This window comes from Anomalospiza imberbis, chromosome 3 (genome assembly GCF_031753505.1).
Source record: "Anomalospiza imberbis isolate Cuckoo-Finch-1a 21T00152 chromosome 3, ASM3175350v1, whole genome shotgun sequence".
Taxonomy (NCBI): domain Eukaryota; kingdom Metazoa; phylum Chordata; class Aves; order Passeriformes; family Viduidae; genus Anomalospiza; species Anomalospiza imberbis.
The window spans coordinates 72,311,042-72,325,430 of NC_089683.1; the positions used below are offsets into that span (position 1 = coordinate 72,311,042).

General features: G+C 37.3%; 1 protein-coding gene across 1 annotated transcript in view; it reads right to left on the minus strand.

The window, feature by feature from the left end:
- Positions 1 to 3,572: 3,572 nt before the first annotated feature.
- The window catches only part of NUP133 (nucleoporin 133), a 29,954-nt gene continuing 19,137 nt past the window's right edge, over positions 3,573 to 14,389 (minus strand). The window contains exons 20-26 of the mRNA XM_068185089.1: positions 13,162 to 13,320; positions 11,844 to 11,979; positions 9,952 to 10,070; positions 8,387 to 8,467; positions 7,285 to 7,349; positions 4,843 to 4,931; positions 3,573 to 3,826 (exon numbers count right to left, since the gene is read on the minus strand). Coding sequence (XP_068041190.1) covers positions 3,690 to 3,826; positions 4,843 to 4,931; positions 7,285 to 7,349; positions 8,387 to 8,467; positions 9,952 to 10,070; positions 11,844 to 11,979; positions 13,162 to 13,320 — 786 coding nt within the window. The 3' untranslated portion in view covers positions 3,573 to 3,689. The remainder of the gene's footprint in view (positions 3,827 to 4,842; positions 4,932 to 7,284; positions 7,350 to 8,386; positions 8,468 to 9,951; positions 10,071 to 11,843; positions 11,980 to 13,161; positions 13,321 to 14,389) is intronic.

The window sequence follows — 14,389 nt, forward strand, 5'->3', positions numbered from 1 at the left end:
GCATCGTTTCCTTGCTGTGATTTAAAAATGGAAAATAAATGCATGGGATAACATCTGTCAGAAAAATGCTTGAAGAGAAGCCCGGTAAAGGATTAATCCTGGTCTGATCCCAGAAGCCTGACGTAGTCGTGAATGCTGGGGCCATTACTTGTGCCCATTGCTGGCCGCTGAGCTCGGCCAGGCAACACGGGAGCCCTTCAGATATCCCTGTGGCTCACCCTTTCCAAAAGGAGCGTGGTCTCACAGGCAAGCCATCTCTGACGAGCTGGAGGTACTATGCAAGTGGAAAGGAACAGGTCATCTCCTTCAGCTGTGGGTATTTACGCAGACATTCCATGTGGGACACTTGGAAGATTTTACAGATACTTGGTTTCCACCGGAAAGAAGAGGCAGTAATGCAAGCAGATTTGCAGCCCTGACACTATGTTGATGCAAATCAACTTTCATGATCTTCTCTGAAGACACAATCGGTCAAGTGTAAATCCTTTGAAAATTTAGGGAGTCAGGAGAGAAGGAAGAGGAATAGTAGGCTAGAAGCACTGTGCTGTGAGGAGTCTCCTGCGAGTGAAGATACTTCTGCAGGTGATTTCCTTCACTGCAAGGCAGAGCAGACAGCTCAACAGAGAAGCAGACAACTTTTCTTCTCCTCTGTTTAACTTCTGCATCCTCCAGGCTTGCAGCATTCCTCTTTACCTCTGGCAGCCACCTAATTCCTTCTGCTATAGATTTTCGATTCCTGTCAAGTTGTTATTAAAATGTGCTCTTCTCTCGCCCTGTTCCTCAACTTGTATAATTCTTCAGTTCTGTCATCAACAACTGGCAGCACAAAAATCAGAAGCCTGAAAGCACTTAAAGGCATCACAGCCACCAAATCTATTTACAGAACTGTAGTGCTTCGTTGTGGTTTCCAAAATATGGTCACTGGTGTTGAATCAGAAATCAAGTAACAGAAACCCAAACGTCACTGAAAGATAAACATCCTTAATCCTGCAATGAAACAAGATGCAAGCATAAACCCACTCTATCCCTTCTGTTCCCTTTTATTTTCTCTCTACCCCAATCTAGTTTACAGCACAGTCCCCAAATGGCAATGTTAAATTCTCCCACTTCTGAGTAATATCATTTTCTGCAGGTAGATCTGATGCTTATCTGGATTCACTAAATGAATGTGGTTTCTGTCTCAAGTCAGAAAGCAGTTGGAGTTACTTTCCAGTACAGGGCACAAAGAACTCACTATCTACCATGCATAGCTTCTGAAACTGATCATAAATGACAACTGATAAACTTTCCTGCTGCTCTGGAAACAACAAAGGATACAAATGTGTACCCCCACCGTACTTTGTGGGCTCTCCACTGCTGAGAAAATAACTATGTAAGAAACAATGTATATCCTTATTCAAGAGGGGCTATCCATCCCCCTCAGGCAGTTTTAACCCTCATCTTTTTGTCACAAGCTTGTTTTTGTTACACTTAGAAACAAGCTAGAGCTGCGGTATTTGCCACCTTCCATATGCAGTGGTAAATGAAGGCATCCTCCTGGAGCAGTAATCTGAGACATGAGTTCTGCACCAGCACAGTTTATTACATAATGAAGCAGAGGACAGAGAGGAGGAATAATTCTGAGTCCCAGTCTCTTCAAACTTTCCAACAGAATAGAGAACCAGTTCAACACTGCTAGTACAAGAACATTAAACATCTGTTTAGACATGGAAGTTATTTTAATGAGGCTTTGTTTAAGTAAACTCATTGTAAGTAGCCTTCTGTTTTGGCAATAGTCAAATGGAAAGCCATTGTATAAACGCCAAGTGCCTCCCAACCCAGCAGTAGAGCAAAACAGTTGAAAACCCTACACAGCTCATCCTTTCCCAAAAACCTGGATAATACTTTTACACCAACCATGATAAACATGGTCTAGCAGAGAACCCAATGAAACAATGGATAAGGGTGATCAGAACCGCTTGCACCTGGAGCAAGCTTTCCAGGGCTTGCCCTGCCACTCCTGACAGAACACAGAGATCTGGCCAATAGTCTAGGAAGATATGAGATATCCCCAAAGTGATATATGGTGGACAGTCAAAGAGATTGCTCTTCAAGCAAAATTCAGGAGTCGAGGAAAAGGTAAGGCAGAACATATTTTGGCAGGGGCAAGCAATCACTTCTTCCATTAGTCCCTTTCTCTCAAAACCCTGCTAAGCTTATAGATGTGAAACCACCCTCAAAGTGACATTCAGGCGAACACGTGGAATTCTTCCAAGGCTTTAAACGAGTGACTCCTTTGAAGCCGGAGCTGGGAGTTACACTCACACTTCTCAGCCATGCAAGACTGCAGAAGAGCAAAGTTCGCTGCTTAGAACAATCTTAGAAGATGACTGCTAGTGCATTTCTTTCCCATATTAGTTTGAACCTCTCTACATAAATCTATTCTTCCAAACATGTTCAGACTCTCAGCCCAGCTTACTGTATTAGTACAGGGAGGAGGGGAAGCCACGGAAGGGGAGCTGTGCTTTTAAAACTAGAAACTGGATTCTCTTCAACCAATTTAACTTCTGACCTTCTCAGCTGTTAGATCAAGTTGTTGCAGCAGGCATGGAGCCAGACAAGTAAAACATAAGGGCGTGCAAGTTGCTCTGCAGTCAGTTTTTGGCTCTTGAGCTACATGCAAAATAAAGGTGCAACACATCAGATTGCAGTTACTTTTATTGAAAGACTAAATTCTGCTGTTAATCAGAATAATTGAGAAATCAGGTTTTTAAAAAATTATTCCCATGTCAGAGATAATTAACTGGGGCAGTGGAGTTAAAAAGGAAAAAAAGGAAATTAGTAGTGCCTACCAGTAAAGATCAAGGCATGGAAGTAAGGAAGGTCATGCTGTACTCCCACACTTTTATAACTGCTTTCGAGGTTTCTTCTGAGCCTAGGCACAAGCAGTTGCTGTGAATGACTGCATGGTGAGCTGCTAATCCCATTTTACATGTATGCTAGAAATAGCATAAAGGGAAATTAAATGGATACAATACTAAAATGTTTGGAAAAAGTTTAATTTAATAGATACAAACAAAGAATGGAGTATTTACTAGACCAGAAGGCTTTGAATGAGAGCTGTGTTTTATTCCTTTCTGTCACAGACAAGCTGAGTGGTCAGTGACAAGCCAGTTATCCTTTTTGTGCAAGTAAACTTTAATGCAAAACTGGAAATACTGAAATTACATAGTTTCTATAGCAAAAAGTGTTGTACAGAGGAAGAGCGGCGTTATCTGAGAGAATAACCTGTTCTTTCTTAAGTAATGGACACAGTCACCCAGCATTAATGTGTTCAGTATTTTCTCTGAACTGAAATCACAGCCCCAGTGGTGACAACTCAAGTTTCCCACCCTCTGCAGTGGGTTCCCGAGTTTCACCCTGCGTGTTTGTGTATCCTTGAGTCTCAGACAGGATATGTTCTGATAAGATACAGAACAAAATAGCAAGTTTACAAAAGGCACCGAAAATGAAAACCTTATTTTTATTTCACCTGAAAACACAACTCTGCAGCCCCTGACTAAAGCATCAATGTCTATACATTTAAGACCAAGTATATTACTCATACAGACTTTATGACAAAGCTTTAGCAAAAAACCAAACAGAATATAAAAAAGTAAATATGAATTCAAGAGTTCATTAGAAAAAATATTTTTAAATCCCAGTGAGAATCACGCTTGTCCCTGAACATAGAGTTCATAGTTTGCTTTTAACACAAATTCGAAGTAAGAGTTGTATTTCAAGTTGCCAAGTTCATTTGCTTGAAGCAAGTCCTTCACCTCTGGTAAATACTCACTTAACTGAACTCCTACAAAACAAAACCATTTATTACAACACTGATTAAAGTACTTTACATTAGCATTTAGTATAATTTTTAAGTAAACACCCATGCCTGCCTCATAGCTAAATTGCTGTTTTGGAATTGGGAAGCTCTGATTCTATTAGACACGTCAAGAAATACAATAAAGCTTAAGTAGCCTGTAAAACAGATTTAATTTTTTTTTAAAATCCAGAGTTCAGTAATTTAGTGATTAAAACTAAAATCCAAGTCTTTATGCAACACTTCACCAAAATTAAAATAAATAATAAAAGAAAGGCAAGAGAAAAGAAGACTCAGTCATACAATAACTATATATCAGATGCAACAGTTCCAGTGTAGGGTGTGCAAGTCTTAAAAAGGCAAGGGAATTGACAGGATTGAACACACAAAACTGAAACTTCTCAAATACTTAAGTTTTGTCTTTTTCACCTGAAGCCTTATGTGTTCTGCAAAAAGTTCCTATGCAGTAATATTTAAAACAGGCTTTGACTCTCAGTTGCTTCCCTTCTCTCCCTCCCTCCTCCAGCTGTAAATTCCATGGCCATAACTTCCTATAGTCAGCTTTAAGTGGAAAATGGGAGATGTAATTTTTTTTTTTATTTTGGCTTTTGCAGAGAAAAAACAAAAGCAAAAAAATTTGGCTAAAATAGATTAAGTTTTACTGAGAGACAGTCAATTAGTTACTATCCTGTACCTTACAGAAAAGACATATTTACCTCCAGAAGACCTACTTTACTGTACAGTAAGCAACAGCTAAATCTGTTGAGTGCTCTACTGAGCAAATAACTTAAAGATACTAAGATTATAACCAAGAAATCTGCTCATCTCTTATCCTCCTGAACAGTTTACAGAGATAGAATTAGCTTCATATTATTTTAACTGCCTAATGGAATGAATTTTTTATTACTCTGAGAATTTAATAATGCTCCTTTTTACATACTGATCTTAAGCAGCTTTTGAAACAACAATTTCAAGACATTCAATTACATTTAAGTACACTTTACCTTCTTTCAAGAGCTTTTGCAGTATTTTCACAAATATACTATCTTTAGATGCTTCAATTGGATCATCTCTACCATCTGAACAGGACCATCTGCAAGTCAAAGAATAATTTTGGAAAAGAATTACACAAACAAAATAATAGAAACATTAACAAGAAAAAACACCACAGGAAAATTAGATAAATTATCAAAGGTGATCAATACATGTCCATATGGAAGCATTATGTGCTTGGTTATAGCTCAAAGCAAAAGTTTTTTTTTCTACCTCATGTTAACTAGTCATTATTCCAGTAACACTGGAATGAAACTGCACTACTATAATGTAGTCTAGTGAAGAGGAGAATAAAATGTTTCCCATCCTCTAAACCATTAAAACCCTAACCAAACAACATTATTTCTTTGATAAAATAAAAGTATTATCCATTGAGATAAGAACTATCTATTCTCAGTAATTATATTTTACAACTGAGGTGATGAAAGTGTAGATTTTTTTTTTGTAGAATAAAGCAAGAGAAGCAATTCTCTAATGTGAAAAAAAATCAAAACAAAATAAATATCAAACACTGTGAAAAGAAATGGGGAAAAAATTGCAAGATCTAAGTTGCAGGCCTGTAACAGCACACACAGTCACAAAACAAACAGTTTATCTACTCTGTGATTAAACAGAAAGACTCATGAATACCAGTCTTATCTGTGATACAAAAGAATCCCAAACAGATTTTTCTAAGAATATTGTTTTAAATGACAATTTTTCAGCCTTGCAGAGCTTTATACGCACCAGTTTAAAGTCAACACCAACCTGTTTTGCTGTGATTCTAACCTTTCAGTTGTTAAAATTTCCTGTTCCACGTGCTAAGCTGTCAGACAAAACTGGTTCTCATATCACTCCCTAAACTACCACAGGCCTGTGGGATGTGCTTGTAACAGATCTGAACCTGGATCCAGAAGCTATTATTAACAAATCCTCTCTACTTCACTGGTTTTACCCTGGATGAATCTTCAGCTCCTGAGTGTCTAGGATTACATCTTTAATTCCACTGGGAAGAATGTGAGGAAAGGAGGGAGGGAAGGGGGATTTTCTCCCCTTGGGCACAAAGGAGGATAGTGAGGTCACAAGCAGAGCATCAGGAGCCCACTCAGCAAGGCTCTCCATCCTACCCAAGAACCTTATCACCATCTGTAGCCCTCAGGTTAGAAACCATGGGTCATCCTTAAAAGTAGGAACTGTCACATCTCGAATGTTTACTTTTGCACACAGGTGAAAGTTAACACCACCCTTCTGTAAGCCCTTGTGAGCCTTGCTGGACTGGAAACTCAGCTGGGACATCAAGTTTTCTACCCACTATTCAGTGTAAAGTCTGCATCTCAAATTGCCTCTGGTTAGCTGCCAGAGTGGCCAAAATCTTGTCAGCATTGTACACGTTTGAACTGTTAAAATACCACATTCAAAACCACGTGCTTGTCCAGGGTAGATAGATCATAAACCAATAACTGGACTGGTGCCATGCAGGAGCTCTGAATTCTTCTGTCTTTAAAATTACAGGAATGGAAAACACTTGGAATAGTGTGAACCTCTCTCTGCTTATGATTTGTGTTATATATGGATATAACTTATCCATGCAATTAGGAATGCACTGCCATTTGGAATCTATCCTATGCATAACTGTGAATCCAAATGCTCCTTATTTCCATTTTAATCACAAATGGCACAGTGCATTTGGAATGTGTTCCCCTCATCTTTTCTTCCTTAGGTTCCTCTTGGAACATAGGTGGGAGTTCAGAAAGTCAGAAGACTTCTGGAGTTGGAAAGGAAAGGGGGAAATGCCATTTGCGTTACTTAACCTGAGAAAGAACAGTACCATTGTTTGATGAGAAGATCCCTGTGACCAACTAGATCCTGCCTGTATTTGGTTTTGAACATCCACAAGAGTGGCTCTTCTAAGCACTGGTTAGGCTTTGATCTCTTACAACCTAAAATGCAGTATTAACTCAAAAAGGTCATGAAATTGCCAGTGCGGTTCAATGGCAAAACCCAAGTGAAATAAAAGCTTGCAGGAGTGACCTCTGACTATGTTATCTTATTAAAAATCTTCTACTTGAGATGCTTAAAAGGAAACAAAAAAGTTAAAAAAGTTCAGCATTGGTCACTTCTTTTACTTCAGGAAATGATTCAAGAACAAAAGCTGCATGGGTTTATTTCTGCATCAGGTGCCAGGACTGCACAGAAGGTTGCCAGTGAGATAAAACAACAAAGTACTGGAGATTTTTTTTGATGTAGTTTCATTTTACAAGTAAGAATACATGCTCTGATCAAACACATTATGCCACATTCTAACTTTACTAACTTTACCCTGTGAAATTAAATATTTTTGGTGAATTAGAGAATAGTACACTAAAATATAATTCTGGAAAAGTTGTGTCTCAGGAATTTATATTTATACTTACCCATCTCTTTGGAGAGCCTTACAGAGAATTTTAAGTTTAAGATCATTTACATGCACTTCTTCTTCCTTCAATTCATATAAGGAGAAAAGACAGGCATATTAAAATTCTAGGGTTATTTACAAAGAAATAATCACGCTTTCACGCAGATTGCATCAATGAATTAGATTCTCCAATCACCAAACACAATTTTTAAAATATGCTGTTCTAACAGATGATCTGACTCGATTGTTGAAACCCCAAACACTCTTTGTTTCCATTTGAAATAATGGATTCAAACTTTCTACAGTACCACTTGACTGCTGATGACCAACTAACACAGCTTGTAAAAGGGCACAAAAAAACCAATTTGTAAAACATTGTATTCTAGGCAAATTTTATTTTACCATGTGCTAAATGATAAGTGGAATCAAAGCTCTTTTTTCAGTATGGCCAAGCTAGCTAACATACACTAGTGTCCACATTAAGATATATGTTACATAAACACATTAGCAAATGTTTTCAAATATATACATTTGATTTGAAAAGGGCAGTTTCTTCATTGCACAGAAACCACCACCTCCAATTTGTGCTGAATGGTTCTACACAAGTTGTTAGAAATTTTAATATCTGTGGGAAAAAAATTGAAATTGTATGGGTTTAGAGTAATTTATTTTATTGAGATGAAAAAAAAAAAAAAATTGGAAAAAAAAGCAGATGGCAAATCTGTGGTTCAAAGCTATTTACATGTTATAAAGTGGTGACTATCCCACATTACCTCATGACAATCAGTGAAACTGTCAAGAGGGAAGACACAAGAACTAAACTACTAAAAACAGTTCATCTTTGTCCTGCTTGGAGATAGCCTGTAGGGAAACAAGGCTCTAAAAAGAAACTATAGACTATAAATGGGAAGTAAAGATGAAGAGCGTAATTTTTCTTAAATTATCTAAACCACATTTGGCATTATGTCTCCAGTGACTTAAAAACAAACTGAAAAAACACATCAGGGGTTGCTTTAATTACCATACACTAAGCGAATATGTTAATTAACTACAGATGCACCACCCTAGCTTAAATAATAATAAAGTCTCTAGGTTAGAAATCCTTTAAAAAGTTTTCCTACCTCATCAATATATTCCAGCAGATCAAGTGCTTTCTTGAAGTCATATTCATTGGCTCGTCTGTTCTCATCACATATGAACAACTATGAAATCAGAGATAAACATGGAGTATTATTTTTAGCCTACAAACTAACATAACTGCTATCAGGGACAACCCACTGTGGGAAGACCACCACATATTTTCTACTTACATGACCTTCTCATGAAAATATGTCTTGATTCAACCACTAGTATTTTTATAGTAAGGAATATACTTAAGGTTTTAGAGCAGCATTCCACCTACGTGACAATGGTCTGTGGACAAATGATACTGGATACAAGGCTGCTGGGTTTCAAATTTAAGTGCCATTTAAGGCTGTAACATTCCTGGACTACTGTAGCCAGAGCTCAGCTCCACAAATAAGCTCTCAGAATTATTTTGGTAATTAAGCTCAAAGCAGTACTTCAGCACATGTGCTGCCTTTCACCCCTTAAAAACAACAAGCTCCCCTCAGTATTTCATATCACCCAATTATAAATTAGTACTTCAAAGAAAAAATAATATTAACTCTCTTAATTCACACGTTCTGAGTTCCATTTCTGCATTGCAAGCAGCAAGTATTAACACTAGTTTGGCAGTATGAGAGAATTCAGAAGGAAAACTCTTGCGGTGCCAGCACTTGCCAAGTCCTAACTGACACTTCCTACCCTTCCCTAATCCCACAGATAGCCTTACTTAGAGACACAGGTAAGGACTTCACAATCTGCTATTAGCACAGTTCTAAGAAAATGATGAGAATGTAAACAAGGATGCTTGCTTACATGCTAGCTTTTGATATCCCACAGGGTTACAAAAAATACAAAAAATTGACACCCAGACATAAGTGACTTCTTTTACAATGTATTGCTGTTATTCATGGAGTATTTTTTGTGTGCATCACTGGATGGTAAAATATGTGGCAAACAAGGCAGAATCAGTAAGACTACTGGTTCCTGGCTGATCCTAGAAAGGAGTGTGAAAAAGGAGACAGCAGTATTACTTATCCCAGTACTGGAATAGCTCAAATTTTTGTTTCATTACGGGTTGGATTTTTGTAAAAGAAAACAAAAGTAGAAAGATTTCCGGTGCCTCTTTGCAACAGGTGACCAAAAGCCTCTTCCTGCTTCTAGTACTTCCTTTTTCTATCTTGCAGCATCCTCCTCCACTAAGGTAGAATTGCTTGTTCATTCTGTCTTCCAAGTTCTGCCCTACCAAGAATGTAAAGGCATGTAAAAACTGTCTAAACTGTCTCACATCCAAAAACTGGTTTAGACCAGTAAATCAACTTCTGGGACTGATCTGATTTGCATTTTCTTGTAGCAGCACTCCAAAGCACACATTCAACAGAAAAAACTAGGACTAAACCCATCATTCTGATGTTTGCTGGTAGAAACTAAGTGAAGTTAAACTAATTCATACATCAGATCTTTAGGTGCTTAGCAAGTTATATAAGATAAAGGCATCTGTGACCTCATTTATTTTATCACAAAGGGGCAGAAGACATACTGGAAGTTTACCTGTGTAATGAAGAAAACACGGGACACTTACATCAATGAGCTGAGATGCAGACAGCACTGGCATATCGTTGAGGTTCAACTGTTTCTCTGCCAGGAGTTGTTCGGGAAGTGTCTCCTGATGTAACAAAAAGCGCTCCTGCTCTGATATTTCTTGTAGTCATTTAAGGAAATGAATGTTTCATGTTACTAAAATGTAAAAATAAATTTCGTGGCACAACAACAACTGTCAAGCCACAATATTATTCAAGCCTACAAGCGTTTGTTATGAAGCATTCTTTCTTTGGACTCTCATCCACGTTCCCAAAGCACAGAAATACTTCCACTTCAATTCTGCCTTCTCAGGGAACAAGTTCTTAATGAAAATGCGTAACTCTGTATTTGCCCCAAAACTTCAAATTTAGTACAGAGGATTGGATGGAAGATGTTGCGCTGTGCAGGCAAATGAGTTGGTTGCAACTTGAGGGAGCTGTGCCATGGACATGTCCCATCTCATGAACTGTTGCATTTTTGACTGTTTTATACTTGCCAGTATGAGCTGCTTTAGGATGAGAAACTTGCTAGTCTGAGACATTCAAAATGGAATAACATCAACCCTGCCCATCCTACCAACTTCCACTGCACGTAAGAATAGGGAAAATAATTCTGTGGAGCATTTTATCTGTTTAGAAGAATAAGCAAAATGTGGCAGAAATAATTAGTTTTTCTTTATCAGTAGGAAAGTGATACACAAAGAGCATAAGTTTTAATAACTACATCATATGCCACATAGAAATGTGTAGCAGAATGCAGTCCAGAACAAACGTTGAGAGTCCTCTAGTCCAAAGAAATAAAGCTTTGATTATCTCATTTGTCATTTTTAAATTTTCCTATTTAAAGGTGAGATTCTTCACATCAGTATAGGCATTTTCACAGTGATAAAAAAACAGATTTAAACTTCAAGATTTCATGCAATGCTATACAACTTAACAGGCAGATAATACATTATTATTATGAGCTAAAAATAATTTCTAAAGCCTACTTAGTTAACCTAATTATTACCAGGCTTTTTTAACAGGATTTAAGAACTACTCATTACACAGATGGATAAATATGCAGATAAACAGAAGTAAGCTTGAGCAGCAACCCTGAGTCATATTCCAAAGCTTCCCCCTGGTGGCCAGAATCCTTTAACTAGTAGTGCAAAATTGCTCCTCAAACTCACAGCACATGTGCTGCACAAACAGTATTTTCCAAAGGGGCAGGAATGGCAGAGCAGTGGAACCACTGCATTTGGTAATGAAGCAAGATAGATATTTGTACTTCTCCTGTTCACATAAGTTCAGATAGAGTACAGCGAAACACTGTCATGGTAACCTTCCCAGATACAGAGAGCAAAATCCTGAGAAAGCCCTTCTTGATCACAACTGTATATATTTGCAATTGCACTACTGCACTACAACACAGTTACAGGATTTCCTTGTATATCCTAAGAGCCTCAGGACTTGAGAAGAATTCAAAAGTGAAAGCCATTCTACAAACAGGCTCTAAGAAATTAATTAATTTTTACATTGCATCTGAAATATAAAATGCAGATTCGTTAAAATATGTTCAGTGTGAATGGTTGACAACTTTCAGCCACTTCTCAAAGTACAGGTGCAGCTTGTTATTTTTGCCAATATTATAAATATTAGTAGAAAAAGTGGAAAGGTACAGATTTGGCACGCTCATAGTCCTAACTCACAGATGAAAGTGAACAGTGAGGTTAGTGCCTCATGTTGTCTTCCTTGTGCTTCCTAAAATGAGCAAAATCATCAGCCCATTTATCCCTACCACACTAAGTCAGCACCCTCAACATAAAAATCAACAAATCTCCAAAATTATTTGGATTCTAATTCAGTAATTTAGTAAGTCTTTTCTTCACTTTGCCCTGTTTTTATTTATTACCTTCTATTTTCTCTTGTAGTACGTCTTCTGAGAAGTCCGATGCTAGTGCAGCTAATTTGCTCAAGCCAAGAAGTGTTTTCTTCTTTGCGAAATATCGTGTCTCCATATTTGCTAAAGTCTGCAACGTTCTGTGAGCCTAAAATTAATAAAACTGTTAGACATCAGTTTTGTAAATTAGGATCAGAAGGTTAACAGTCAAGAATTTTATCTGAACAGAAGTCTCACAGCTATTTATTGTTTGTAATACTATTGTAAATCCTTAATTTTAAAAGTTGTACAATTTACACATTGAAACTCTTGTGCATAACTTCTGCATTAACCAGACACAGAGACAAGAATTTGTGTTTATCAGAAAAAGGAATAGTTTCTGAGCACTTACTCAGAAATAAACTATCTACACAGAATTAAATGTATATTTTAGAACCCTTATGCCCTCTTCAAAGTGCTTTGCCATGACATAGAAAACCTCAATTGACACAAATGGAATATTACAATATTCTCAGAGTGGTTTGTTTTTGTTTTGGTTGGGGTTGGTAGGTGGGACTTTTTTGTTTGTGTAAGAGGGATACAGCATTATGAACCAAGAATTTGCAGTAGGATAAATGTTTCCATGGTTTTCATGCTTAACAAATGTGCATGTGGATTGAAAGAAGCCATTTTTGATTTGAAATACTTTTGCTGTTAAATGAAATGCATTTTTAAGTCAAGCGGAATGATAGAAAGACTGACCAGCAAGAAGAGGGGATGTAAATTGAAAGCCCAGAAGGCAACAAATGATCATGTTTAAAAACAATGTCACATTAATCTAACCACATGCACATATGCTATTAAAAATACTTTAAACTACGAATGTAAGTGATTAAAGTTACCAACAGCTCTTTTACTTTCATGATACTTCCAAATTCCTTAGCTTTAAGATGGTAGTCCTAAAAGAGAAGTTTCAGTTTTTCCCTGGCTGGATAATATTATAATGCTATTGATATTCACTATAAATCCCCAATTCCATCAAAGTCATGATCGCGTAGCCAAACCAAACTTCCTCAGTAAAAAGTACGAGCCACCAGCCAGGGATGAAAAGCAGCCCTAATTTCCATTACATGGTGCAGTGGCTTACATGAGATACCAGATGGTGCCTGAAGGGAGGCTTTTGGTACTCAGAAAGTAACAAATTAGTTATCTGCCATCTTTTCCCTAACTCACCTGGATAAGCTGTCTGTTGATGGGGAAGAGTCATAACTCGGTAAATTACCTACTTGACTATGTATCTGACCTGTTCAACACATGGTATTTCCATTTGGCTGTATTTAAGCAACCCTACCTTCTGCAAATCCTGGCTATTGATGTCATGTAACCAGCTCAGATGTTCATGTGCTTGCAAGAAACTGGCCAGCTGTCCATGCTGAGCAATAGGCTGAGATAACAGCTTTCCTCGCTTTCCTTTTTCCAGATACCAGCGAAACAGGAAATCTGAGAAGTTCTGAACATAACAGAAATATGAACGAATTTTAAAAGTTGCATTTCATATCTGGTTTGCCTTCTAAGTGCTTTATAAAATACGATTGGTAAGAAAATAGTAAGAACCTGCTTGATAAAACCAGACACACAGACACTACACAAAACACATTGTTGATAAAAATCCCCATAAGAGTCCTGATAAAAAGTGTTTAAAGCATTCATGAGCTCTCTGCATCAGACGCTGATAAACAGAGACTCCTTCAATTAGTGATGGAAGTGCCAAAAGTAAATTCTTCACGTTAATACACAAAAACAGGAATCACATCAATAACAATTCTTCTTGTCTCATTTTCAGACCTGTTTCTTTGCCCCTTCGAAACTCCGTGCTTACTATTTCCTTTCATAAACAAGTTCACTTCACCTGTCACTGTTTTTGAAACATTCCTTCCTACCTACAAATTAACCTGTAACCTTCCTTCTCTCAGGCACTGTTTAAAAACACCCCTCTTTTTTTAAAAGAAAAACCACCCTATTTTATCCTCAAAAACTTGAACATGAAAAAACTAATCAGGATTTCTGTTTGAGATTTAATTTAGTCTTTTCAGGACACTATTACAGTAATGCTAAATTTTAATTGCATTAACAAGTTAAAAATGAAGTCTGAAGAGGGCATCAGTCTGGTAGTCTATCCATTAGACTTATATATTCAGCTCTACATTTGCCACAGTAACTTCTTTTCCAGAAGTTTTACATTTCCTCTTTAAAATAAAGCATATGAAGAGGAAAAAAAAGGTAATTTATCCCCTTTGACAGTCAGGCTGAGTATTTTAAGATGCACTATTTTAAAAGTTTGCTATAATTTCTGTCTATTGCTGGTACTTCTGTTTTTTGTTATTTAAACAACCTTTATGTACTCTCTTTACTAGGCAACATGTAGACTGCAGGATTTCTCCTTCCCCAATAGTTGTGGAAAGCTAAAAAAAGTCATCTCACCAATTCTCAAATTAACACCTTTTTATTCCAGTCCAACACATTTCAAGTAATCTCTACCACCTTTTCCTTAAGCTTTCTAGTATTTCAGCACACTTAAT